Genomic DNA, 27,647 nt, shown 5'->3' with positions numbered 1-27,647 from the left:
GGGTGTCACATTTTCTGCCGATGAGATTGAGCGGCAGCGAGGGGCTTAGTGGCAAATACAATCGAGGAGTGTAAACATACCGAAGGCTACGAGAGGCCGATCAATGGCTCCAGTCTGGGATTGATTAATTACCCCAAGAAAGAGACTGAGGTGTGAGGGCACCAGAGAAACCTGATCAGAACAAGATTTATCACCCAATCTCTTTATCATCGCCCCATCCCTCTCACTCTTTTCTCTTTTCATACTTTTTTTTTAATTTACTGACTTCAGCATGAATGATTTTTTAACCTATTTTCAAGGGGTTAAAAAAGGTTATGTCTAAGACATACAAACAGAAAATTCATGAAGCACCAATAAACAAATAACAATGAGGTAAATTTAAGAGATCTGATTCTTGGAAATTTGTCTCTTAAACTTCAAAATAACAGGAACTAATTTGTACTTTTAAAAAAAGGGAAATAGAATTTTAGATTAACACAAACCCTTCAGCATTTTCAAGTACACTCAAAGACTCTTAGTTTCAAAGTTTATACATTTCTGATATGTAACTTTATCATCACCATGGCAAGCAAAGTTAAATACCCTTTAAATATTTAGTAATAGCTGCCTCTGTTTAAATTAGTTCTTTTTTTACAGGCTTTTGCATCAATACAAGCCAACAAGGATAAAACCTCTCAACGCAGCTGTCCCTGTGTCTACAGTGGTGAGTAAGACCTTTAAGTGTGGCTGGGGCCATTGGGCATTTTGGCCTTTTCTGCCAAACAGACACCAACAAAATCAAAGAACAACAAATAATGCATATACAGAACAATAGCTTTAATCATCTTGTTTCAGTACTTTTATATCTGTTCAGTTGTATTTTAAAGCTCATTTGTGTTTTAAATGAAGGGATGTGATGTTAAAAGCAAAGATCCTTTCCTCCCCCGATTTAGCCTGAAATCAAGCTCACATTCAGAAACAGAAAGGGGAAGCAGAAACATTTTTTGTATCCTCAAATCTGCAATTACACCACAACTACAAGCAAATCACTCTGTTTAGAATGAGTGATTGTAACAGTTTGGCTTAGCCTGAAGTAGTAACCACATGCTATTCCTCTGAGAAGACAATGCAGCTGCTGATTGGAGGTCCTGATGGTTTGTCATTCAAACCTCCCACAATGCGCCAGTCCTGTTTAATTGCAGTGTGGTGACAACATCAGGAGTAAACATAGTAGCAGACCATATCTTGGAATTTTGGATTATTTTTCTTTACACAAATTTTTTTGTGGTGTTTTGGCATCAAATGAATCTATAAAACATATTCCGATGCTTCACTGGACTCCAAGAAAGATACAGTATTGATCCGTAAAGAACCAGTGTGCAAGGTTTAGTGGACTCTAGTGAGTGGTGATGCAACAGATTGCAACCAACCACCCATCCCTTTTCAGTGTGGGAGCCATTGACAGTAAAACTATGGACAGAGCTTCCGTGACGTCACCTGTTTGTTTCCGTTTGAGGCTCGGTGGGAGGCTCCAGATGTGCTGACCACCGCCATGTTGGCAGTGTCATGTCCGGCAAAACTCCAAATATGGACAAATCCTGGAAGCAGGAAACTCACGCTGTGATACGTCAACCGTCTGTCGCTCAAGCGGCAACTCCCATAATTATGCGTAATTTTAAGTCTGAATACAATTAAAACGAGTGAGTTGTAAAAAAACTCACCCCCCCCCCACCCCCCCCCCCCCACAATTGACACTAGAAGGGGACCTATCATTTGAGACCAGAATGGTTTTTTGTACCAGGCTGTAAATGTTCATTTCTGCTGTGAAGTCGGCCATTTTAACATGGGAGTCTATGGGAAATTACTCGCTTTTGGAGCCAGCCCCCAGTGGTTGCAGCGTGAACTACAAGTTTTGACACTTCCACATGGGCTTCAAGTTTGAGCCCTGAAGGTTGCCGCTTGGTGGGAGTAAAAGGAGAACTGGCTGGCTAATTACAAAATAGTGTCATCTCCACTCTACAACTGCATGAAGAGGCCATAATTAAATTAGATAATTCCATATTATAGACTGTGTATCAAGATAAATGATCCCTCAATGATGTCATCAACTTTGAAAGTCATGCTAAATGTCAGCAAATATTTATAAACAAAGGCTCTGTGGTAATTACTGTCCACATATGCAGAATATGTAACACCGTACGACTATCAGTTCACAAATATTACTGTCACATAAGCGCATCTGGTCCGTCATATGAATCTCATCACAGTACGCAGTGAATAAAGACCGGTCATTGTCAAAACCATGACAGCGCTGATGTCTGATGCATGACTGTCCCTCTGTCGTTCTACATCCTCACCCGAGCTAATGATGACCTTTGATTCCCAAAAGATCTCGGGAGACGAGAGGAAAAACTGCAAACGCACCCAATTAATTTTGGCTGAAGAGGTCTGGAAACGAGTGAGCGTGTCAAGCAGCTGGAGTGAATTGTGAAGGGCTCCAGGAAAAGACAAAGCTCAGTATAATTAGGATTCAGGAGGCCCTTTGTCAAAGATAATTAAAGCTGACAGCCACTATAGAGTAGACAGGAAGAGAGCAGAAAGCCCCTTCAAACTACAAGCTTCACTTTTAACACTCTCCACACAGTCCTCCAGTCTTGAACCTCTCTCACAGACATACACCAGTCATATCATCCATCACCACAGCCCACTCTGAATCTGCACACTGGACAATAAAATAGATGACAGATTAATGGAGACAGTAAACAGTCTCTATGCACAGGCTTTTGAGTTAGAAACTGAACAATATTATTAGAGGTGACAGTTTCTGCAGCATGCAGACAGTTCACATCTCATCATCTTGAGCTCACTTTTTATCAGCAAGTAATCTAGAAAATAGACATTCTGCATTACTAGGTGAAATTATGTGTAGTCATAACCTATAGGAATAGTCTGTCCTATATTAGGCTCAGCAATCTAAGTAAATTTGAAGTGTCTGCAGGTACAGTAAATAGGGATGCTTGAAACTTCTCTAGCATCACCATTTATTCTTGTCCCCACAGACACCAGTGTATAAAACAGTGACATTTAATCTACACTGTGTAGATTAAATAAAACAGTGACATTTAATCTACACTGTGTAGATTAATTTGGCAAAAAAATATAAAGCACACTGGATAAGGTTCACTCTGTAGCTATAACAAAAACAAGCCCTCTTAGATGATGCTTGTACTTTAGTACAACATCAGTAGGTGACCTGCAACAGTGAAAGGAGAAAGTAGAAATACGAATAATCATTGGCATTTATATAGTCTGTCCTGTCCCATTTTGCTCCATAGAAAACTGAACTTCTAATTTTTCCTCATAGGATATTGAGGAAGACGGATTATTAAGATGATCCACCTCATTCGTGTTAGTGCCCGCCATTTTTCGTATTCAGATTCGTCGTGAAACGACACCTGTCAATCATATACTCCGTGCCAACCCGCTGCTGATTAGTCAGAACCAAGCGGCATGTGGGCTAAATGTAGTTATCCTGTGTTATTCTTTTAATTATTTAGTGCTGTTGCCACTTTATCATTTAGTTTTTGTGAAACCTTAACTTATAATAGTCTTTTGTATGTTATTTACACAATAATTTTCTCATCTTTATTACATGATGTAGAGAGGGCTTAGCTCCACTAGCCCATTTACACCAGCTGTCACTGCACGTACATATATAAACTGTAGAATTTTAAGTGACTCATTAATGCGTTACACGTACATAAATCAAAAGTTAAAATTACACATATGCAGATTATTGAACTTTGGGACCAGTCCCCTAAGAGTTACCTTACCTGTCAAAGAAAATCTAAACTCCAAAAATAATGAGACAAAACATGGACTGTTACATTTATTTTAAATCTACAAAATAACCTGCTAATGAATGACCATGCAAGTAGTAAGATTCTTCCTGGTGAGTACACCCTACAGGAATGAAAATTTTAACCAGTTTAACATGTACTCTCTGTTTATCAGCAGCATCGTCCTTTTCTTCAGTTGTACCAATTTTTTTTAGCTTGGCATTGACATAAGTAAGCTTAACTTGTAAACTGACAAATCCACCGTTTTTACAGTATACACATCTTTCAAAAATTAACACAGACGACAGATGAAGCCACGTTTTAAGAGGACACAGCTCTCTGGCTTGATATCTTCATTTCCAGTTTGGTTTTTGTTTCACAGTCCACAAGTGTCCAAATGTGATAGCAATAGAGGCTAAAGTGTGTCATCAGAGACCACCAGAGCAGACAAAGAAAAGGCACTTAGTAGTGACAAATTCTGATTGGCTGATCACTTTGTGTTGTGGTTGGCAAGCTCCATCTTTAGTGAGTGAAGGGAAAAGAGACGAAGAAACTTAAGAATACTGCTGGGTGAATTTCTGGTGGAACTCCTTGACTTTGTTGAGCAGGATCTTTAGCTTGTCTCTTGGTGGCAAGATGGTCATTCTGGGCAAGAATGGTGAAGAAAGAAAGAGAATTCATGTAACAATAGCAGGCTAACACAGTAGTCCATGCTAATGTATGGTTTCTGCATCCCTGGAATAGTATGCCCACATCACAGAGCACAGAACTGTGCTCTTGCATTCTGGAATTTATAAAATGATCAATATAGGTGGGCTCAACAAAACTCATAAATTAAATTTAATTTCATCTGATATTTCAAGGATAAATAAGTTACCGAATGAATAATCTATAAATAAGAATAAAATAAAAAAGGATGATGAACTCTGAAGCATTCTGTACCTGAAGTGGTAGGTGCCATCTTTCTGTCCAAAACCGCTTCCTGGTACGAGGCAGATTCCAGTCTCCTCTAGCATCTTCATGCAGTAAAACATATCAGGCAGCTGGCCCTGATCCTAGGGACAAAATAAACATATATTCTTTGCCATGAGACTATATCTACCTGCCGTTGCGGAGTTAAATTTCTTGTTGTGTTTACAGTTTAAACATCTTTCACTCCATTTCCTTTTTGAACTGCTTCAATCTAAATAAGACTATTGAAATAGAATTACATCACTCATATATATTGTTAAGTGCTTTAAACCTTTTTAGTTACTTAGTAGTTTCATGTCCTTTTTTGTTCATGTTCTCTGTTGTTATTGTCACACAAACACTCCATGTATTTGTGAAGGCCCCAAACTAATACAGACATTTACTCAGCGATGAAAAGATAACTGAAGAGTTTGTTATAAACAAGAAAAAAAAGTTTAATTCAGGGTCAAATTAATCATAAGTAAATCTAATCTTTTTTTCTAAAAACATTTTTAAATTGTCTCAAACTTTTGTAGCAGCTAAGCCTTTACTTTGAGACAAGCTAAACAGTCACACAGCTACACATTAATGTTAATGTCTGTCTTGATGTGTATTGTGTAATGCTACAACTGTGTGACAAATACGGTGAGCAGAGTCGCTGGAATTGATCAAGTGTCAGTAGGTCAGCTTTACTCTGACCTTATTCTCTGTAAGGTTAATCAGATTCTCAGCGGCTCGGCTCATCTGCCCTCTGTGAAATTCCTACGGAGCAGTCGACTGTGGGACAGAATTGAGTATACACGCTATTGGAAATCATTTGTTCTCTTTAGCAAACACAGAGGTGGATACACAATGTACCGGACTTAAAAGATTACTTCATCGCTAACCCTAATGTGTGCACCTTTGTAGTGGAACATGAATATTAATCCAACAAGGACCGCTGAGGCCATGTAGATAAATAATAACATCTTTCTGCATTTTGGTCCCTTTTTGCTGCCTCTTATTAACAAAAAAACATTTACAGAAGAATGTTCAGCACTAACCGTGGCCTCATTGATGGCTTTGTCAGGGATGGTTATGCGAGGAAAGGAGTACATAGCGCCCTGCACAGGATTGCAGCTGATGCCCTGCACCGTATTGAGAACCTGCTCTGTGAGTTTGGCCTTCTCTGCTAAGGCACTTAATGTGGCTGTGCGCTCCTGGATGTGGGTAGAGAAGAGAAAAAAAAACTCAGAACAAATAAAAGAAAGAATCAATCAGGAAGCATCCATGCCATTTGTGATGTGCACCGGAAATGTTTCTTATGTACTCATCCAATGTTTTGTGACAAACATATCATTCGTCCCCAGACTAAATTTACAGGATGACACAGTGTCTGATCTTCTATTAGAAAGAATCCTACAATTTATACGTCTGTAGTTTTCTCATTGTGTTAATTTGTTAAACACCTCTGACTGGCTAATCAGAACTAATGATAAGGTAAAATCCATAATCACTAACTATGTACTGACAGCATGTCGCATTGAGAATTTGTAATGGTTCTGATTGCATTCCAATACATCTGTTACTACTGATAATTTGTCACATCACCACTACAAATGAGGTTGTTAGGCTGTGTACCTTGATAAAGCTATCATACGAGGGTTCCCCAGGCCGTGGGGGGTTGACCACCAGGTCCATCAGAGCCTGTCCAGGAACAGGAGGGCACAGCCGGACTGACAACAGCTTAGTAAGCTGGGCCTTTACTTCTTCATCCATGTTGATGATCTCCATGTAGCCTCCACGGAAGCCACACCTAAGAGGCAGAAGAAGATGAGATGAAGACAGGAAATCTTTTTCACAAAGTCTGGAAACTCAGGTGTGGACATTGACTGGTGTGTCCCGTTCACACATGCAGCTCACAGCAGGTGGCTCACTGTGCAAGATGTGCCTCATCAGAGCATGCAGCAGCAGAACAGCAGAAGAGGAGGACTATTTGTTGTATCAATAGCAAAACTGTATGTGTTTAAAGAATATCTACAATACAAACAAAATAGTGCAAAGCAGCAAAAATGAAGAAGCCACTTGGGGGAGTGGCGAAACGTCTTCAAAAAAATCCTTGAGTCCAGTTGCCTCAATTTAAACTCTTGAACCGAACATGACCTGGATGAAAGACAGCATCCTCAGATACGGTATAGCAGTAAACAGGTCAGCCGAAAAAAGAAAGTACAGAGGGCTGCATGTTTGGGGATCAACAGCTGCAGCTGCTTGCTGTGATTGAAAAGGCCTACTACCTGCCGTGTTCACATATGAGCTGAACTGGACATTACCTGGATTAGTACTAGGGAGTAGGGAGCCCGCAGGTTAAAGACCTGGTAACATCCTGCCTGAGCCAAGACGTTTGTGTTCACTCATGCAGCTGCAGCAAAGTCCAGACAATGTCCAGAGTGCACTGCTTGTGTGCAGGGGACACTGAGCTGTTACCACAGCATGAAACATAAGATGACTTACTCTCCCATATAACACTTGGAGGTGGAGTGGAAGGAGGCTAGTTCCACTGTCTCCGAGTACTCCGGCCCCATCTCAAAGAGAACCTTCTTAAAAGAGTGGAACTGGCAACCATCAGCATACACGTTATCCTGGTACACCTGGGAGTTAGAGACACGGCGGATATTATTCCAAACAATTTGCCCCTGGGATTAAATATATTATTTAAGTATTTCTGATTCTGATTAGAGAGGGTAAACAACTACAAAGAAACAGTACCTCATCAGCCATTAGGAAGAGACGCTCCTTTGCTGCAAATCTGATAACATCCTCAATGCACTCTCTGCTCTGAACCTGACCTGTAAAAAAAAAAAAAAAAAAAAAAAAAAAAAAAAAGCTCATTACAGAGTGGGAATCAAGCAAACAGGTATGTCACTTTACTGCCATCTTGTGGCTCTTCTTTTTGTAGGGCAGAAATGTGTGGTTATGCTGTACAACCACACAAAGTGATTTGATCTTATTTAATCTCACCGTGTCTTGGTAGACCTTGTGGTTTAGGATGTATACAATAACGCCACAACAAGCCCAGTCTGATGGACATTTGACATAAATAATACATAATATTATTTCTGATTGTAGTTGTTCATCAAAAAAGTATGATATACAATCAGCCATAACAACAGCGCTGATATGTGTCAAAGGTTTACCAGAAATGAAACAAAGTTTTACCCGTAGGGTTTCCGGGGTTGATGATGCACAGGGCTCGGGGATTGCAGTAGCGCCTGGCCTCATCCAGGGCGCGCTGCAGCTCACTGATGTCCAGACTCCAGCACTTTTCCTCATTTAGATAATAGTTAATTTGCACAGCGCCCAGTTCAGCAAGCGCAGCTGAGTACAGGGGGTACTGTGGTATGGAGATCATGACGCCTGTGCGGCCTGCACCTTCCCCACATACCAGCAGCTTCAACATGGTCTGACAGAGCAGGGTAGAAAGGTCAAAAGAGATGAGTTGGGTTGTGTTGATCAACTGGATTGATATTTGTCATTGCCTGTGTTTATTTTCCCTTATATGATGTGCCCTTTAATTTTTTTAGAACTTTGTGTGTTTTTGTGTGTCTTGTTTTTTAAATGAACACACGGCAAGTTAACTCTTATTAACATGGATTAAACAGAAACAAAGGTGTGTCGTACCACGATGCCGTCGCTGGCGCCTGTAGTGAGGTAAATGTCATCTGGGTCACAGGGCACACCACCATCCCGTCGCTCAATGTAACGGGCCACATCATGCCGCACAGAGTCTATGCCTTGACTGGCGCTGTAAGCACCTGAGGAAGATTCATATGGACACAATGCAAGCTGCTATGGTAGCAAACAGATTTGACCACAAAGCACCACAAGAACGCCTGTATATCACTTAGTGGGAGTTTAAAGAGACTAAAAGGTGATAATTAGCAACTGGGGTAGCAACTCATACACACCCAAACTGTTCCCTCCACAAGACTGCAGAATGCGGCATGCTCTACTTTTAGCATCCTCTGGGAATGTGTTGTCACTCAGCAGTTCAGGATAAGAACAGAGTGCCAAGACCTTGAAACAAAGCGATGTGTGAGAGTAAAAATGTAAAATCCTGTATGCTTTACTACACAAGACAGTAAATTTGACAGACAACAGAAGGAATCAGTTACATATACACTGAGAAGCCAGGAAGAAGTTGCTATATTTAGATGAAAAGTTGGGGGTTTAGGAGCAGACCTGGCGAAAGAAGGTGATTGGCTGCTGGCCCATGGCATGTGCGTCCCCAATGTTGGCCCTAATGACCTCAGCAAAGGGCTTCTTCATTCCCTGCCAAAGATAAACACAGAAATGCATGTAGAACAAGTTTATAGTTGGAAAACCCACCCCAGTGCACCTAAATAACCTCGACACCATGGCTGCATACATTTAAACACATACGTAACATGTATGCCAAGAAGCCGAGAACCTATCAGCTGCTAAACACATGACCACTTCCACAGATGGATTGTAATGCTAGTTGGAACAATAACATTCCTGCAGCTGGAGTGTACTTGGAAAAAAACAAAACAAAAAAAAACATTAAAATGGCCCAGAGTATTCTTTATTTTTCCTGGCATACCATGTCCCAAATCCCTGAAACCTGAGATTCAAGACTTTTCAGAGTCAACATACACAGGAACCTAACAGCACACTAACTACTAATACTAGTAAACAATGATTTCATTCAGTCAATCTGCGACAGCAGAAAGCTGCCTCCACCCCCTAACTTACATACCTGTAATTCTTAGTCGCTGCTACTACCTTTTTTACCTCAGCTTTAACCTGCACATACATATTCCCTGATACTACTTTTTCTGCTTACATTTGCACTTCAGCCACTTTACAATCTGTTTACATTGTTCATTGACATTTTGAATAGTCATAACATTTATGACATGATAACCTGTACATACTTTATATTTTATATTTCATTTGTATCTATTTTCTATTTTTATTGTATTTTATATGTCAAGCTGCTCACTTGTGCCTTAAATTGCTCCTCGGGGAAAAATTTCCATCTCTAATTACAGCTGTCTACTTGCATCACATTGGACACACGCTTATGCCACATATGTAGGGCCTATGTAAAAAATATAACCCAGACGAAGTAGCACACAATATTTCACCTCATCCATGCTTCAATACTGCCTCTCCTACACAAACACACACTCATCATAAGATGGAGTACATTTGTTAAAATTGCATACAATTGCAGATGTATGCGTATTTTACATTAAAAACCTGGGTTTGTGACACAGTCAGCATTTGGTAGCCTGCAGCTTTACAGCCTTGACGCAGGCAGTGCGTGCAGTACCGGGTGCAAAGTTTGCCTGCAGAGTAAACCACCTTATCGTTAACCTTCTGACACATATACACACAGACATACATTACTCAGAGGCTTTCAACTTTTTTAATTGTTAACTGTATAGGATTTACGACACGTTAGCAGCAGTGAGAACTGAGTCGGAAATAATTTGGAGAATATATCAGCAACATGAAAGATATTCAGTTACTGCCAATAATATAATATTTCAGATAATCTCTTGAGCAGCTGAGACCACTGCCAGCATAAACAGCCATGGAGGCGGACACATGCACAAACACAAGCACGCACAAACACATGCTGTTTACACCAGATGTTAGGAACAGCATGACGCTGCAGAAAAGCCACAAGTGGAACCACACATGCAGGGATAGCCAGCAGATATCCAAACAGCCTGTTTGTTTGATTTGTCCTATCCAGTTTGGATTTTAGGAAACTTGAGTCTGGCTTTCTCATTGGTCACACTTAAAAGAGGCGTCTCTCCAGCTGAGCCAGTAACATTATACTGCCTGAATAACAGCCCTAAGTCAAAGGAACCACCCATTTGTGATGGTGATCTTTTGGAAAGGAGCTGACCTCTGCTCCTGTGAACCCCTCTGTGCTTTTTTGTCCTCATGAGCTGATAAAACAAAACGCCCAACAAACAGAGCTAAAGTTGTAACAGAAATGGGGGAGTTTCTCATTACTACCAATGATTCGCAGCGAGAACGTCAGATCAATGACGTAAAATAAAAAACTAAACTCGGAGAAAAGTCACAACAGATATGTTTTGTCTTGTGTTGGCTTTTACCTTGATGCACAGAATGTTCACATCATGCAAACCCATAATGGCTTCTACAATGGAACAGAAAAGAGGTCACATTATCTGGTCCTGGTAGAGTTCATGGAAAGAATTTGCCAAAATAAATAGCCTGTGTCCCCATGACAACTCTCCCAAAAGCCTAGCTGCTCATTAAGACAAAACAAAGGCCACAATGTAATAACTGCCAGTGAAGCCTTTATCAGTGCAACAGCTACAGTAAGTTGGAACTTTCTTGTTTCTACTCTGTCTGAACAACACAGACAGAGAAGTACTGTACAAGGAAACAGGAGTAGGGGATCATTGTGTGCTTTGTTCTGTGTGTCCTGGACAAAAGAGAAAACAGTTCTGTGACCTGTTTCTCAAAGAAATTCTACACCATCCAAAACCAGAGCTCTTAAAATGAAGGGGAATGGTGTGTTTTTGAACAACTTTAAAATGTTTGAGAACCACAGTTCGGCAGCTAAGATAACTGTGGATAAAAACTTGTGGTACACTTCAGCCTTCTGGCTGGATGCTGTACTTTTGGCACAGGCATACTGTGCAGTTCACTAACAGAACCCTGATGTGCTTCCTCTGTAATAGATGAGCTGAGCTGAGTAAAAAGTATGATAGTTCCTTTGTTTGTCTACTGAAAAATTCTCCTGCACATTCTTCTGCTTTTTGAGCATCTGAATATCTTCTCTGCTTATCAAAGGAAATAAATTAGATGTAAGAAAACAGAATAAATCCTCACAGAGTAAATCGTCCTATTTAGAAAGCAAGACAGGGTGCACACAACATCAATCTGAGCAAACAGAACATAAAATCTTTCGCGCCCAGTGAACCATCTGGTTAGAAGGTTACCGTTGTCATTATGTTGCCATGCCTTTCACCTGTGCAGGAACCAGGTGTTTGCACACCTCAACAGAAGACGGTTTTCACATCAGACTGCACTTAGTACACTGACAGCTGGTTGCCACATCACCATTAACATGCAGTGTGGGAGCACGAGATTGAGCAGTACATTGGAGGGGGTAAAATGGTCAGTATTATCCAGGTCCAATGACATTAACCTTGTACTGAAATACAAAGCTTGTATTTTGTTGATTAGAAAAATATAGCTTCTGCGAACTCTTTGCCTTTTAGAGGACCTCATCACTTGAAGTTCGGTCAGTACATCACAGATGTAGGTAGGACAGAAGCTGTCTTAGACTATAAACTTTCATTGAGAGGTCAATGCAGATCTTTGCATGAGCAGCTGCTGTTTGGAAACAGGAGGATGGTCAAAAAAGGAGGCCGGCTTTAACGGGTTAGAAATTAACAGTGTACAATAAGTAATCAAATGTAACAATATGACACATCATCTGGGTCCCTCTGGTTCTCAAATTGTCTAACCTGTCCTGAGCTATCTCAGAAATGAGTAACTAATCACTGGACTTTGAAAAACGGGTACAAACAGACAGTTCTGTTTTTAGGATGATGTTTAAATAATAATAGTGAGAAGATTACCTGGAATGTCAAACCTGTTTAACTGATATAGGTTCTATCAGATAACATTTAATATTCTGTGTACAAATATGAACAGAATATATTTGTGTATAACTGCTTTAAAAGCTACAACCACCACTTTTTGCCTAGCGACCCAACAACATTAAAGCATGCATGGATGAAGAGAGGGTCTGTGAGGGACAAGTGAGGCATGAAGTACTGTCCATGGAAGATACACAAACACAGGCGGCTTGTTATACAAACCTCAGAGAGCTCCCTCTCCAGCTCCACTGCGCGCTGCACGATGGGCCCCCGCACAGCGTACTCCACCTTCTTCACCGTGGGGTTCATGGTGTCGATGGTCAACACCTTGGCACGAGACATCACTCCATTCTCGGTCATTTTCTCTTTGGGAAGTCCACGCCGTGTAGCACTCAGACTCGACAGGGCTCTGCCGGAAGAAGAGGAGGAAAGAGGGGGACATGTCAGAGAGCGGACCCCGAGACCTCCGCTGCTGCTACCCGCAAATAATTCGTTTGGCCCTCGGTTTAGAAGCCGGACGTTTCTGGGCGACAGCAACTGCATCCGCGAGGCTGACATTATTATTACACGAGCTTCTTTTCAACAAAGCGAAAGAGTAACTTCTTAAAGCTCCGCGGCGCCCGGTGAGCTGCAGCACGCTGGTTGCTTCACTCGAGAAAAGTGAAATCACAGTTGTGTAAGTGGAAAAAACGCGCTCCTAAAATGACTACGCGCGCAGACCTTTGGACCTATCAGATGTGACAGTGATACAGGGCTGGTCAAAAGTGCGATAAAATCCCTAGGAATTCTCCGAGGCCCCTGGTTGATTATAAATGCACTGGACAAAAAAAAAGTAAATCTCTGATTTTTTTTTTAGGGGTGCACACATGGCATAGCCCTCCCCTTTTGTGTGGCTTCATGACCACCGTTACCCCACCCCCATATCCTCCGTTATCCTACGCACCGTGGGACTGTCAGAGTCAGTTCTCCGGTTACTGAGACTAAACGAGCACCCTGGCTGGCTCGGAGGGATTTAACCAGTGAACCGCACACAACTTCCATAGGCGTAGCTACTGAAGCTGCTAAAAGTCTGTTCCACTTGGTTCATAAGAGAATAACGTCACCGCTGAAATCAACTCCACGTTTCCTGGTTACCATAGCGCTACAATGCCGTTACTATAGTAACGGACCTAACGAAGCCAGTGGCTCGGTCGAAGCTGGAGGAGGTGACGTCAGTGTCATCCCACAAAGTCCAACTCATGCTAAAGCCTTATTGTTTTGTTAAATGGCCCCAGGTGACGTTAGATTGATGTTAAATCAACTTAGGTTGATAGTTGGGAGGAACCTACTGTTTACTTTTAGTTACAGTAGACTGGTTTTATTTGTCTAACGACATGTTGTTTGCCTTTTCTGCTCCCTCCCCACACACAATGGACATGAGGAGATTCCCAACAAAGACACAGAGTTGTTTTTGGCATTAACCCATATTGTAATGAGGCCAGGTTAGCTCCTGTTAGCCTGCTAGCCTCAGCCTCGCCTCACCAGTGCACGTAGCCACCTGCTCATATTCTTATCAGCAAGAATAAACAATACATGTGATGGACCGTCAGGACACAGTGGTGCAATAAATGAACAGGGAAACACTGATGTAGCAGATAAGGCAGTGCGTCATTATACAATAAACACATCCACAAGGTTTGTTATTAATTAAGCAGTTTTATAAGTAAATAAAAATAAAGACGTAGAGAGGATTGAAGCAAGGCGTCTGGACTTGTAGAGTTTTCTAGAAGACGTTTCGCTGCTCATCCAAGCAGCTTCATCAGTTCTAACTGTTTGGTGGGGAAACATGGTTTATATGTGGTTACAGACCTATGTGGGTGGGTCTGGGTAAAACTTAAAAAACTTAAAAACAATAGCACTAAATGTTTCCATACTTACCTGTGATGTTCTGGCTGACTGGGCCAGGTGTGTCTAACGACTATGAAACTGCCGGAGGGGGACTGGTTGACAGCCCTTTGTTCTTACTGTGAGTATGTGCAAACTTCCTGGGAATGGATGGGACCACTGCATTGTATGTGGTAGAAAGATGATGTCTGAGGCCACCACCTCTGTTAAGGGAAGGTTTTTCCAGCTTAACATAGATGGCTTCCTTAACTCCTCTTTCATACCACCTTTCCTCCCTGTCTAAAATGTGAACATTGTTGTCCTCAAAGGAGTGTCCTTTGTCTTTGAGGTGGAGGTGAACAGCTGAGTCTTGTCCTCCGCCGGGTGTTGTCCTTCTTCTTGTTGTTGGGGGGTCTTGTTTTTGTGGCTTCGATGAGTGCCCACTTCGGGTAGCCACATGTTTGCAGGGCCTTCCTGATGTGGTGTTGCTCCTTCTTCTTCCCCTCTGAGCTGGTGGGTACAGTTTGTGCTCTGTGCTGCAGGGTCCTGATGACTCCCAGTTTGTGTTCCAGTGGGTGGTGTGAATCAAACAATAGGTACTGGTCCGTGTGTGTGGGTTTCCTGTACACTTCCACATTGAGGCTCCTGTCCTCCTCAATATGTACTGTGCAGTCCAAGAAGGCTAGATTGTTGTCCTTGGTGTCCTCGCGAGTGAACTTGATGTTGTTGTCCACTGCGTTGATGTGTTCTGTGAACCGTTCCACTTCGTTGGTCTTGATTTTGACCCAGGTGTCATCCACATATCTAAACCAGTGGGTGGGGGTGGTTCCAGGATAGGAACTCAGGGCTCTTCTCTCCACTTCTTCCATGTAGAGGTTGGCCACAATAGGAGACACAGGTGATCCCATCGCACAGCCGTGCTTCTGTCTGTAAAAGTTCCCATTGTCCTGGAAATAAGTGGTGGTCAGGCAGAGGTCCAGCAGGTCACAGATGTGGTCTGGCGTTAGGTTGGTTCTCTCCTTGAGTGTGCTGTCTTGTGTGAGGCACGTCCTTACCATCTCTGTGGCTTCTGATGTAGGGATGCAGGTGAACAAGGAGGTGACATCAAATGAGACCATAGTGTCACCTGCATCCCTACATCAGAAGCCACAGAGATGGTAAGGACGTGCCTCACACAAGACACCACACTCAAGGAGAGAACCAACCTAACGCCAGACCACATCTGTGACCTGCTGACACCTGGCCCAGTCAGCCAGAACATCACAGGTAAGTATGGAAACATTTAGTGCTATTGTTTTTAAGTTTTTTAAGTTTTACCCAGACCCACCCACATAGGTCTGTAACCACATATAAACCATGTTTCCCCACCAAACAGTTAGAACTGATGAAGCTGCTTGGATGAGCAGCGAAACGTCTTCTAGAAAACTCTACAAGTCCAGACGCCTTGCTTCAATCCTCTCTACGTATGATGACCTGGATGACTGAGAATCTTCATCAACAAAAATAAAGACATGGATTTTTTTTGTAAGTTAGTATTTTTAGTGTTTATCTGCATTAAGCAGAGTTTGGTTCATGGTCCAACAACTGATTTAAACTCAGATGATGAGAACTGTGTTCAAACAAAATATGCTGTTATTTCATTGATGATATATATATATTTTAAAGCTCACTTATATTGGTTGTTAATTGAAAAGTAAAGCACAATCTATCTCCATCTATATTTGAGGTTGTCACTGAGAGTGAGGCCAGTGGAGGAAGTTCTATTGCTGAGGTGAGTGATGATGGGGAAAACGCCATCAGGTTGACATGAGGGAGATTTGCCAGTTTTTTGTCTCTGTAAATAAGAGAAGGCGGCAGATATGGAGGCTTTTTTTATAATCTGTTAATGTAGTGCCACCAGTATGGTTGACAAAACTGTTGTTTCACTTGGAATTAGTTTCTGTATGTCACCGTTTTTTTAAATAAATGAGTTTTTGTTGAGTCTTTCTCTGAAATGGTCATTGAGTTAAGTGGTTACTTCTGTAGGTGTTTAACAACCTGTTAAAATCTGCAGGAAATTGCAATTACTTATTATATATTATTATATTTCATAATATACTAATGTACTTTTTTTCACCACCCACCCACAGAAGGTGTCACTCCACATTTTTAATGCTTCCTATGCCACTGCTTCCAACTCTGAAGTCTGATGAAAGCTCCTCCAGCACTGGAGCAACTAGTTAGATTCCTCCACCTGCTGAGCTGCTAAAATGCAAATTACTGTGCCATTTGTGTGCATAGTTTAGTATTACATGCTGCACATGTAGATATCTTATCTGGTATCAGCAACCTAACAGAGGTGTTTTTAAGAAGCTTTGATATGGTATCTGGAGTACTCTCAGTGAAACCAGGAAGCATGTTAACAGCTTATCCAGGTTTCTGAGGACTCTCTGCCTTTAGAGAGTACAGTGCCTGAAATGTAACAAAATAAATTTTATATAAACAATTACAGACATAACTCTTTCAGTCACATGGGGCACAGCGGGGAAAAGGTCAGGCCTAATAACCCTGGTTCACATTCCACAGGATGGTCCTGTAAGGAAACGCAGCACACAGCGTATCCTGTTATCTGACAGCATCTCTCATCTCACTGCTGGAACTTGACAACATATTAGACAATGAGCACTAAGAGTTAGAGCATCTCATGAAAAACTAGAATTAGAAACTACTTACTGAGACGTTTAAGATCCTTAGTGACTTTCAGTAAAACTGTGTCTTCACACTGAAATGTGAAAGAGCAAATGGTTTCTTAAATTTACCACAGCAGTTCTAATCACTGGGGGGAAAAAAATAACCACTATTAATAATGGTGTGTTTGGTCGACATTGGTCGTCATTGGCACCATTATTAGAGCATTATGTGCTGTGAAATGACTTTGCTCATTCACGTTAGGGATGCCACAAAAAGTTAGATTTTCACCATGATTATTAGAATCACAGGTTTAGTTTCTAATGCTACAGCATCAAATTTATCTTTAACCCATTGTGTTGTAGGAGACGGGTAATAATGAACTGTACAAAAAAATCTTCTTCCTCTTTCCCTTTACAAAGGGTTTTCTGTGTATGTGTATCAGTAGTTACCAAAGCCAGCACGTTGTGACATCCCTAATTCACATAATGCAAACACTGTAATACATGCAGAAGTTACGACACAAAACCTGCAGACACAGCGTCTACTGACTGCATAGCTGCCTATATTTATGAAATATCAGAACGTAGGTTTGGCTAGAAAACAGTTTCAAGTTGAATCACACTGAATCTATTTATCTTCCCTTTTCCAGAAATGTTTTTAAGATTTCAAGTTGCACAGTTGTGAAGTTTTGCATTAAAATGCTCAGCCAGCAATGGAAAAAGTTTCTGTCATCATATCAGCTTCAGGAAAAAATGAATAAATCATTCAGTGATAGTGTGATCAGGAGACATTAACCATCTGTATTTAACATTTTCACCAAACAGCAGGCACTTATTTATCTCAGTGTAGCATCTTCACATTTAGATCTTTTTTTACAGTGAATCCTTTGTGAGGACATTAATATTCGTTAAATCTAATCAGTTTTCATTAATGTGACAGAAACTGCCATGTAGTCAAGTAAGACACAACCGTGCAACAGTGATAATTGATAAAATACAAAAGATGAAAGCACTTTTCTAACACTTTCACTTGCTGTCAGCATTAAAGCAGTAGTTTAGTAACATGTGAATGTTTGTTTGCTCTGTCTTGATTAAAGAAAAAAATAAATCTTACTAGCTATTAACCAATGCTGTGATGCTGTTATTAGGTCAAACTTTTCTATTAAAACCCAGTGACTGAAACTATATCTGAGAGAGTCTGTGTAGCCACTGTACGCAGTGCAAAAGTGGGAACGGATGGTACAATAAGCAGAAAGAGCTGGTGCTGTGGTGTCTGAAGTCCGTAGCTTTTGCACTCTTCTGTAACCAAATAGCACTGCTGTGGCTGGTGAGAGAATCCAAGGACGAAGTCTTCAGTGGTGCCTCTCTGAGTCCGCTCCTCCTGGGACACACATAATGTTTCTTCCTGGGCGAAGTAGCGTGACATGCTGAACATATAGAAGAGTTTCAGAAGTTCCCAGCAGCGGGACTTGGAGGGTAAAGGAGGGTCACCTGGTGGATGATGAGTGGAAGTCTTCACACAGGAAACTGAGCGACGTGTCTCACGATTGATGAGGAGAAGTGCCATCACATCGGGGCGCAGAGATACAGATCCTGGTAAGCATCGCTCTCCAACAGTCAGGCATTCCCGCAGGGTTTCCACCACGGGAGACCAGAAACGACACACCAGCCCAGTCTCGGCCTTGTGCAGGGAAGGTGTGGGGCCGCACAGCACACACACATCTGCTCCAGGGAGCAGCTGGAAGCGGAGGAGGCGGTGGGCCACAGTGGGGCTACCATGAGGAAGAAAAACTGGGTAATCACAAGAAGTGGATCCAGAGGCGGAGAGGAAGCGAATCAATGCAGAGAGGAGGACAACTTCCTGCGGTGCCAGGCGCCACCACTTCTCAGTTGCTGCAGCTATCCTCCCATGGACAATGAGGCACCCAAATTCACTGTCTGCAGCCTGAGCGAAGCCATCCACAGCCTGTTGAACAAGAGTGGGGTTTGGAGGCAGCAGGCAATCAGCACAGTGTGTAAGACTTCCCAGAATACCCTCTTGCCTGTCTTCCAGCAGCTGATCAATGAGACTAAAGCAGGACCGCAAGTCCCTCTTCAGCCTTTCAACATTCCTGACATTAGCCAGCTCATCCTGTCCCAGAACCAGCACCATGCAGTTCCACACATTCTCCAGGAGGCGTTGCAAACGGACCACCTCCTCTTTGCTGCTGCCTGGGCCACCTTGTCCTCCTCCACTCACTGCGATGAGCATCACACTGTCTTGGAAAACTCTCCAAATCACTTTACCCCCTCCTTCAGTCTCACAGCAGGACAGCACTGTTCCCTGACCGCCTCCAAACATGTGAACACCATTCAGGGAGCCGATGACAGAGAAGGGCAGCTGTTTGGAGGTGCCCCTTGAGAAAAGAGGCACGCCGCTGCTGGCAGTGAGGCAGAGGAGCTGTGTGGAGCCATCCTGGAGCATCATCACGCTGATAACCGCGATTCAAGCCCCACTGCAAACAAACCGGCTTTTTCAGCTACAGCAGATTATTGTGTCAGGCAACTAACTGATTAAGTGGACGATTGTGTAATGGCAACCATAGAAAACCCAGCTATCAATAAGCGTGTAGTGTTGCATCAGCTAAGGTGAGCCGTTAGCATCGCGTAAATCTCAACAAGCCGCGAACAAACGACACAAAATATCACACAGGACAATCTAACTATCCTAGCTAAACACAAAATACCGGCTCACTAACGACTAGTTTCTTAGCTAACCGCGTTTGTTCTAACATGCTAGGTTAACAAAAGGAGTTACCGTCGTTTCCACAGTAACGCTGTCCCATGATTCATTCTTCACACTGGTCAGGGGGCTTTCATTCGGCTGGTCGAGCTGCAGTTAGGAGGAACGGGTGCTGCGGCAACCGCTGAAGGAGCGGGACATGGAGACCGACCTGGGTTCAGCGTGAAGACGATGCCCGGAGCTCATGGAAGCGCCGCTTTCCACAACATGGAACGAACGTCCGTGGGCTCACATCTCGCGAGACTAAAGACAAACGCAACTAAAAGTCATGTGACCCGCAACACATCAAATGTGCTGTTATCAGCAAAATACCACACCAATAACAATGCAAACAGCCTAATAAATATTTCAATATCACGAGTAGATTATAGGTGAAGTTTTATAAATGGTTTATTTGCATATATGAAAACCCTTTAAGTTGATATTTCTGCTTATAAATCTGTGCATCTCCTTTCTTCAGCACCAATAGTTGAACAAACTAAGTACCCTTATGTTTTTCTCCCCTTAAAGCCTCTAATTTAAAAATGAAATACATTTATTAAATTAAATACATTTACTTCTCACATTTTCTAGAATGTAATAATAATATTATCCATTTTGCTGTCTTTCATGATCTACATCTCTTTTCTGTTATTGTAGGATCCATTTAAAATAGCAAATGTGTTAGAATAAAATGATATAAATTATAAACAAGTAACAAAAAGGGAAAACAATTAGACTTTGGAATAGTAAAGAATGCCTTTATTAATTAAATACAAAAAAGTCCAGAACAGCGATGACTAAAATAGAACAATAGAAAAGGCACGATAATTTACTCCAAAATCACACTGTGCCAAGAAAAATAAAACAGTCTCCTTTCTTCTACTGTGGCTGAAAATAGATGGTCCTCTTCTTGACATGACTCCGATGTGTTCTACACTTGAGAGATTCCGTGGCAGTATAATGGCTTGGCATGAGGAGCAGTATTGAGGTCAACTTTTCCCTGTAGCATCAAAATGAAGGCCTGCAGAACAAATATATTCATCAACTAAAAAGAAGGATTTCCTAATGAGATCATGCTTTACTTATCTCCCCAGGGGGACATTTAAAACTTTTTAGATTTTTTTTAAATTTGTTTCTGGAAAATATGTTGATGTGAAAAATGACAACAATTGTTAACTTTTTGAGGAATGAGGTAAACAGAAAAAAAATAGTTCTCCTTAGAACTACAACTACATTTACAAAGTAGAGAATATATAGATTTACAACAAGTGACACACACGAGTGTGTGTATCAGTACTTGTACCCATATACAGTGTACCCACAGTGTGCATACACATGACTCGTTTCTATGGATAGACTTGAAGGCCCAATGAAAGAACTGTGGTCTGATTCAAAATGAAAGAAACTAGCAAGAAGCTCTTGTGTTGGATATGTGTGACTCACCAATGAATACAGTCGTTTCACAAGAAGGAGCAGACCTTCTGTGGTCTGAAGGGGTTGGTGCTGGACGACACACCAGTGAGCAGAGGGTCCTGCGTGGCATTCTGTATGCAAAATTGTTGTAGGTCAGCGGCTGCCTGAGAAACCTGAAGATAAGAGAAATGCAGTATATTGATTAATTGATCACCATTTTTTTCACCCCCCCCCCCCAACATGAATTTCAGTAAACAACAAAACAGCAGCTAAAATCACTCCAAATATATTAAATAGCAATTTATCAAAGTAAAGTTGAGCATAAAGCCGACCAAGTGGTCTCCACTGGAAATGATTTAAAAAGCAAATGACTTCCATAGAACTGAAAATAATGAACCAAATACTTTATACTTAGTTTGAAAATTGTTGTATAGTGTGTTCTAATTTGCAAAACCACCTAATGTGAATAAACATATGGATTCACACTAATTTCTTGGTTTATTTGGTCTAAAAATGAGGTTTCAAAGTTATAAAATTAGCATGCTAGCTAACACTACAGTGTTAGCATACATGCATTTAACAGTTTTGTGGAGTTGATAAAAATGAGGGAAAGAAGGCCTCTCAGAGATCAACAAGGATCCTGTAAAACTAGACAAACCACAATGTTTCGTAGTTTTCATTACTTTGCATCAGATGTGTGCTAGCAACAGTTAGCATGAGAAGTTGGCGTAAGCTACTCTTGCTTAAATGTCGAGAAAGTAACAAAAACCACGTATAAATACAACACAACCCATTCTGTCCAAACAACGCCCTGCCTGTTGACTATCGGCTAACTTTAACGTCACGCCGTTAGCTTCCAGCTAGTCCCTGCTAGCGGATCAGGGAAGCGGTCGAGTTTTCTTCCCGTTATTTGTTAAAAACAAAAAACGATCACTTACTTTCACTCTGTTTATGCTCGCCTCGAAGCGCAGCTGATGTACCACCTTTTTCATTGCCACCAAGCTGGAGGAACTCGACATTTTTTGACGTGTGTTTGTGCGAAGTAGGCGCTGGGCGGTGGGTGCGATTCTCGGCTGGATGCTGAGACAAAAGCAAAGATGATGACATCCGGATTCCGGTTGTTCACACTTATGACTGCAACTTCCACGGAGATACACCAGGGGGCGCCAGGTTACAAATAAACAGCACATGACGTTTAATTAAAAAATAGCTTTATTGTACTATAACACCTGCAGAGCAGACCATTTACAATCTAACGTGCGCTTCAATTAAAACCCATAAATTATACTAAGACATGTAAACAATAAAGTTACTTTCAATATAATTGGCATGTAGATGTCATGATGCCACATATAGATGTCAGATGACGATATGTTGAAATCTTTGCTTGGCAGATATACCCTTCTTTAAATCTGATTAGAATCATTAAAGTGCTTTCCTGTTTGATCAGCTTTGGTGAATGATCTGTGCGTGTCAATAAAATAAAAATAGTTCTTAAATAGTACTGATGGAATTCAGCCATGGATTGATGCTCTAGTCCATTGCAGAGAAAAGAAAAGGCACTGGAGGTTTCTCTAGGTGAGGCTGTTCTCATCTTCACCCAAAGAGAAGATGCTCAAGTCACCACATCGACCTCTAAGTTTTGATTTGCCCCGGCTGTCTCCATCATCAATGGTGCTGGATTCCTGCCAGCGGCCTCGATTAGAATATCTGGAGGAACTGAAACGGATTTTCAACATTAGTCTCCTAAAGAAAAAAGGTCAGACCCTCACTCCTATACCAAAACACATACAGATAATTTGTGTCTTAATCATATCAGAGCAAAATGAACACTGGAAAGCAGCAGTGTAGTGTGTGAATATTACCTGCCATCTGGTATCAGGCGGAGTGTTCGGTAGAGTTCAGTTGTGGATGGGAAAGCAGCACTTTGTGAGGGTTTTGGAGTGGAGAACGCAGTGTAGGTTGATGATTTGGACATCGGAGCTTTTACAGAAGACATTCTGATCTCTGGTTCACTTTCTGTAATAAAAATTTAAAATGGCAATAGTATTTACTAATCTATCAAGTGTTAACACCAAATACACTATAGTCTATGTAGTTCAGCGTTTAAAATTCCAATGATATACTTCTAATACTTACTAATTGATAAGGCACTTTGACCATCAGACGAGGAACATCTCCTCCGGTCTGTAAAGGGAGTCATGTTTAAAAACTGATTCTTAAGCCAAGAGGCACGGTCCTCCTCAAATGCCTTTTTCTGTGGAATACACAATAATCAAAATGAACAGATGGCAATTACAGCTCCTACAATAAATGTTAAATTAAACCGTCACATCACAAGACTTGGGTACCTCTCGCCCCAGGCGAATGGCAGCCTCTGTGAAGTTCTTTCTCTCTCTCTCGAAGTTTCTCTTCTGTTCCTCAAAGAGCCTCCATTCCTCTTTCAGACGCTCCTTCTCTTCCAGCGTGTAGCAGTCATTAAGGAGAGCTGCAGTCTCATCATCAAATGATGTGTTGAGCTGTTGCTGAAAGAAGAATCACAGGTATTAATTTACACCTATCATCATAATCTAAACATCAATTTCATTTCGTAGGCTTCTTACAAAGCAGGTACTGACCTGGAGGAGCTGCTGTTGTGTGTGTATGAACTCTTTGCACTGCTGGACTTCATGCCTCATCCGCTCCATCTCCTCCTCATGGGTTTCCCGTGGCACCACCTCCGTATTGGACTCTAGCTGATTCTGCACTTGGGAGGCTAAAACAAAAACACATTTTCCAGTCATACAATGCGTCTTGTCTTGCAGCTGAACGTGTTTTCCAAAATCCAAACTGGTGCCACAAGGACACACAAATGAACAGCGTCATAGTGGTGCATGTACCTTTGCTATCCAACTTCTCCACATGGCTCCTCAGTTTCCTCCACTGCTGGCGGATGCTGTTGGTGAGCTGCTCCCTGGCGTGCTCACAGGATTGGTCCAGAGTTTCCCTGCTGCTGTCCCCTGCCTTCTCTTCTCCATCTGAATTACCCTACAGGAAAAAAAACACAGAGAATGTGACCTTTTCTCATGTTTTCAAATGCATGTAGAGGGTTCTTTGCTGTGCGTGTTGTGTGTGATTTAAATACCTGTTGGCTGTCATTGGCAGTGGCTCCTCTGTTAGAGGGCTTGGGTGGACTCAGGATGTGTATCATTTCCTTCTTCATCTGCTGGAGGACTTTCTTAAGCTCAGCATTCTCTAGCATCAGAGACCTCTGACTCGCCTCATAGTCACTGAGCAAGGACTTGTACATCTCACTCTCGTGGCTGCAATTTACATATTTAGTTATATCATGACTTGTACATTCTATATTTTTTGAGTTAACAGATGCCAGGTTGTTTCTAATACCTGGCTGTTGCTTTGGCAGTCTTCCAGTGGCTCCTTTTTCCATCTGACCGTCCCAAAGAATTCAGAACATCGATAGCTGTTTATAAAAAGTGTGGAAACACATTTTAAGTTCATAGAATACCCAAGTATATAAAGTTTTTAAAATTCCAGCACATTTACCAAGTTTCTTATCCTTTCTGTCGACCAGTAGCTGGCTGAGGCGTTCCTTTAGCTTTGCAGCTTCTCTCTCTTTCCTCTTGGCATCATGACTATATTGAGAGGCACGACTAGCAATGATGCTCTGGAGCTTCTGAACCTGTTCAGGATGATTAAACCACAAATGTCTGTCAGGTTGGTGCATTTGCATTAATAAAACATGCAAACACAACTACAGTAAACAAAAATGAAGCATTACCTCGTCTTTTTCTGTTTTTAAGCAGCTCTGCAAAGTCTTAATTTTGAGGAGTAGCTGCCTCTCTGTCTCATGTAGACCAGATTTCTCCCTCATGGACAGTTCCAGCTGATCCTGGAAGAAAATGTACAAAATGTAAGTTCAATGTTAAAGCTGCCATCCTCCTGCTGCCATCTAAAATCTGTAATATGTGTCTGAGACCTCAAATAGACACTGTGACTACACTAACAATCAGCTCAAGCACATTCTTGCCAGAAGCACCTGAAGTTACATTGTGCAGCAGCTAAATTCTTGAGAGATTTGAGATTTTTCACAAACCCATGCACATTTATCATGTTATGTGTAACAAATGATCTGGCAAGTCAGTTTACTCATAAATTGCTGTCACTGAAGTTATTTATGCTAGGATACAAGTTCATTAGTATTACTTTAAGAGAGGTTTGAGGTTGTTTTTGTCATTTCAAATTTGTTTGGTCTTCTCATCCAGTCTGATTTGTGTCGGTGTGAAGCATGGGGAGGAATACCATGTGCACTGTAAAATTGTACAGTTTCTTTGCTGCCCCCTACTGGTAAGAATGTTATCACAATGTTTCATTGCTTCGGGACATACACCATACATAATACAGCCAGTATCAGAACTTAGAGCTAAAAAACAAGAGCGGTCTTGTCTTAAAACTGAAGTTCAAATAAATTTACCCAGTGAAACACACAGTCATACATGCCTTCAGTCTGGAGTTGCTCATCTGCATGTGCTCCAAAGTGCTGGACTTTTTCAGCTGTTCTTTCTCAAGCTCTTCTAAGTTGCACATAGTTCGTCTGTGGATCTGTATGAGCTCATACATGGCATTCAGAGCTGGCATCGTGTTCAGGCTGGCTCCCCCTGGTGAGGCAGCCTCAATACACGTGGAGAGGCCCAGTGAGGAGAGCTCCTGTAAAAGAATGAGCAGTTATGTCAGAAATAGAAAGCATTGTGAGCACTAAATCACTAACAGCTTAAATTAATGTCATTTTTATACAACACAATAATAAATCATGAGTGTCTCCATACCTGATTGATGTATGAAATGCACTGAGGAATATTATCCTCTGTGCAAAAGGCACTTATCACATTGTAGGAGTTTTTCAACAAGGGCAAAGAGTACATGGACATGAGGTTGTTCTGTCTTGAGGGAGACATTGTCACTTGTGATATGCTGGAGATCTCACAATTTTCTGAAAGCAAAGAGCACAAAGAAACTGTACAAACTGTAGGCACATTAATGCGACTGCTCTTTCTTCTGCTGAGAGACTTGAATTAGGTTGCTGCTCTAAATGGGAACAAAAAAGTGGGTCACCTCTGGCGGATCCTAAAAAAAGCATTGCTGTTGAGCAATTCTATTCTTGAAATACAGAGAAAAATTACCCATAGATATCTCAGTTGTCCGCCACTCTCCCATATCGCCGACACATCAGGACACAAGGACGCCAGGTCATGAGTTATCACTGAGGACGTGGATTAGCAGCCAGGCGGCGGATCAGAGGATTCCACTGGAACAGAGCCCTGCGACAGAGAAGCAGGCTGTGAGATAGACCAACAACAGATAATCTGGGTCCACGATTCACCCACGCTGGATTAACTGTCAGATGTGTGCCAGAGTGGGGGGTGAGATTGGGCTTTAAAATAGACCCAGCCTCCTATTGGTCGATGGAGATCTAAATTGCAGGATAGTAAGACAAGCTCAGGCTCAAGCCAAAGGATTTACAAAAATGAGAGAGTCCACCACAAAGGGACCAAATCCTGAAGTATGTCTGACTTTTCACCATTAGGGAAAATTGCTCTGGTGAAACAGGCTGAACCAGATAATAAACTACATGAGCCACTCCCACTTCACTGTGTACTGTTCCAGCCTGTGTTCAGGGGCTGTCAGGCACATTGTGTTGACGAACAAAAGGGACATCAAGGCATTAGTGTGCAGTAATGTGAGTGAAACATAGTTGGTGAGGATTATGGGCAGCAGTGCCCGCTTTGCTGTGCCTGTGGTCTCACTGTGCTTCTCAGCAAACTCTCTCCAGAGTTCTTATCTAATAGACCAGGAAATATACACGACCTTTATCAGGAGTTACACAGACTGAGCCGGAGAGAAACACAAGTGTTCCTGCGTGAAATGTAGCAACAATAAGCGTAAATATGATGCGTACATCTCTCAAGTTGATGTCTAATGTTTGCTAACTTTAGTTAGCCTGTTTGCTAAACCCAGTCCTGTCATGTTATGGTGAAAATAATGTCCTATATTGCTTTAGCGTTAATTCAGATGGTACATTTAAGCTAAATAGCTTAGCCAAACAAAACAGCTTTTGATTTTAAAAAGTATATATAATTTTAGATGTTCTGCTAACTCACAGAAAAGCTATACCATAAACATACTTTATGTCAGGGCGAGAAATTAGCCAAATGAATCCGATAGTTTCCAAGTTTCGTGGTGTTGGTAAAATTAACAAAATCCTCCTTTATGGAAAACACCTCCAAGTGCCGAGTCCAGGCTTCAACCTGTCAGCAGCAGAGAAAACAAACACGAACCTCACCTCCTTCAAACAGTCCGACAGTCTTTAACAGCCTGCTGCAGCAGCCAGCGCTTCGGTGTGTGTGTGTGTGTATGTGTGTTTTTTAAGTCTATGCCTTTGCTGTCCTCCAAACAAACTGCGTTTTTATTGGACGCAGGGTTGTTAAGCAACCAGTATCTGAGTCGCGCATTGGATGTG

General features: G+C 41.7%; 4 protein-coding genes across 9 annotated transcripts; all 4 read right to left on the bottom strand.

The window, feature by feature from the left end:
• Positions 1-3,853: 3,853 nt before the first annotated feature.
• gpt (glutamic--pyruvic transaminase) lies at positions 3,854-19,892 on the bottom strand. 4 transcript variants are annotated; one of them, XM_028427307.1, is made up of 13 exons: positions 19,754-19,891; positions 17,000-17,048; positions 12,647-12,833; positions 8,988-9,077; positions 8,714-8,822; positions 8,427-8,560; positions 7,965-8,208; positions 7,515-7,594; positions 7,260-7,396; positions 6,390-6,564; positions 5,813-5,968; positions 4,761-4,873; positions 4,323-4,463 (listed from the first exon to the last, which is right to left on the bottom strand). In XM_028427307.1, the coding sequence occupies exons 3-13, from the start codon at positions 12,782-12,784 to the stop codon at positions 4,373-4,375; spliced, it is 1,467 nt and encodes a 488-aa protein (XP_028283108.1). In that variant the 5' UTR covers positions 12,785-12,833; positions 17,000-17,048; positions 19,754-19,891; the 3' UTR covers positions 4,323-4,372. The 4 variants fall into 4 exon arrangements, with proteins under 4 accessions (XP_028283105.1, XP_028283108.1, XP_028283107.1 ...); XM_028427306.1 differs by lacking the exon at positions 17,000-17,048 and having other exon boundaries at positions 19,754-19,892; XM_028427305.1 differs by lacking the exons at positions 17,000-17,048; positions 19,754-19,891 and adding an exon at positions 13,368-13,480.
• fuz (fuzzy planar cell polarity protein) lies at positions 17,737-19,894 on the bottom strand. The gene is made up of 2 exons (XM_028427308.1): positions 19,754-19,894; positions 17,737-19,451 (listed from the first exon to the last, which is right to left on the bottom strand). Exon 2 carries the CDS (start codon positions 19,421-19,423, stop codon positions 18,119-18,121), a length of 1,305 nt encoding a protein of 434 aa, XP_028283109.1. The 5' UTR covers positions 19,424-19,451; positions 19,754-19,894; the 3' UTR covers positions 17,737-18,118.
• A 563-nt stretch (positions 19,895-20,457) lies between these two features.
• On the bottom strand, positions 20,458-22,236 carry gng5 (guanine nucleotide binding protein (G protein), gamma 5). Its single transcript, XM_028427651.1, has 3 exons — positions 22,072-22,236; positions 21,164-21,306; positions 20,458-20,741 (listed from the first exon to the last, which is right to left on the bottom strand). Exons 1-2 carry the CDS (start codon positions 22,150-22,152, stop codon positions 21,181-21,183), a joined length of 207 nt encoding a protein of 68 aa, XP_028283452.1. The 5' UTR covers positions 22,153-22,236; the 3' UTR covers positions 20,458-20,741; positions 21,164-21,180.
• Positions 22,237-22,327: 91 nt separating this feature from the next.
• Positions 22,328-27,576, bottom strand: ssx2ipa (synovial sarcoma, X breakpoint 2 interacting protein a). 3 transcript variants are annotated; one of them, XM_028427542.1, is made up of 14 exons: positions 27,471-27,576; positions 26,311-26,448; positions 25,957-26,120; positions 25,631-25,837; positions 24,912-25,022; positions 24,677-24,812; positions 24,518-24,593; positions 24,258-24,435; positions 24,013-24,160; positions 23,752-23,888; positions 23,485-23,658; positions 23,273-23,390; positions 22,999-23,152; positions 22,328-22,852 (listed from the first exon to the last, which is right to left on the bottom strand). In XM_028427542.1, exons 2-14 carry the CDS (start codon positions 26,342-26,344, stop codon positions 22,708-22,710), a joined length of 1,782 nt encoding a protein of 593 aa, XP_028283343.1. In that variant the 5' UTR covers positions 26,345-26,448; positions 27,471-27,576; the 3' UTR covers positions 22,328-22,707. The 3 variants fall into 3 exon arrangements, with proteins under 3 accessions (XP_028283343.1, XP_028283345.1, XP_028283344.1); XM_028427544.1 differs by having other exon boundaries at positions 27,466-27,485; XM_028427543.1 differs by lacking the exon at positions 27,471-27,576 and adding an exon at positions 27,313-27,399.
• Between the last annotated feature and the right edge of the window lie 71 nt (positions 27,577-27,647).

The sequence above is a fragment of the Parambassis ranga genome, chromosome 17 (assembly GCF_900634625.1).
Source record: "Parambassis ranga chromosome 17, fParRan2.1, whole genome shotgun sequence".
NCBI lineage: Eukaryota > Metazoa > Chordata > Actinopteri > Ambassidae > Parambassis > Parambassis ranga.
The sequence above is the reverse complement of the archived record's forward strand: the minus strand, read 5'-3'. Positions and strand labels throughout refer to the sequence as shown.

Coding starts and splice junctions, on each gene's coding strand:
- fuz (XM_028427308.1), bottom strand. CDS start 19,423: ATGATGCTCCAGGATGGCTCCACACAGCTCCTCTGCCTCACTGCCAGC.
- gpt (XM_028427304.1), bottom strand. CDS start 12,982: ATGTCAGCCTCGCGGATGCAGTTGCTGTCGCCCAGAAACGTCCGGCTT. Junction 6,565..7,259: donor TCCAAGTGTTATATGGGAGA/GTAAGTCATCTT, acceptor TCTGCCTCTTAG/GTGTGGCTTCCGTGGAGGCT. Junction 4,464..4,760: donor GATGGCACCTACCACTTCAG/GTACAGAATGCT, acceptor ATTCTTGCCCAG/AATGACCATCTTGCCACCAA.
- ssx2ipa (XM_028427542.1), bottom strand. CDS start 26,344: ATGGGAGAGTGGCGGACAACTGAGATATCTATGG. Junction 24,813..24,911: donor TAAAAACAGAAAAAGACGAG/GTAATGCTTCAT, acceptor CATCCTGAACAG/GTTCAGAAGCTCCAGAGCAT. Junction 24,161..24,257: donor CTGCCAATGACAGCCAACAG/GTATTTAAATCA, acceptor TTTTTCCTGTAG/GGTAATTCAGATGGAGAAGA.
- gng5 (XM_028427651.1), bottom strand. CDS start 22,152: ATGTCGAGTTCCTCCAGCTTGGTGGCAATGAAAAAGGTGGTACATCAG. Junction 21,307..22,071: donor CGAGCATAAACAGAGTGAAA/GTAAGTGATCGT, acceptor TCTTATCTTCAG/GTTTCTCAGGCAGCCGCTGA.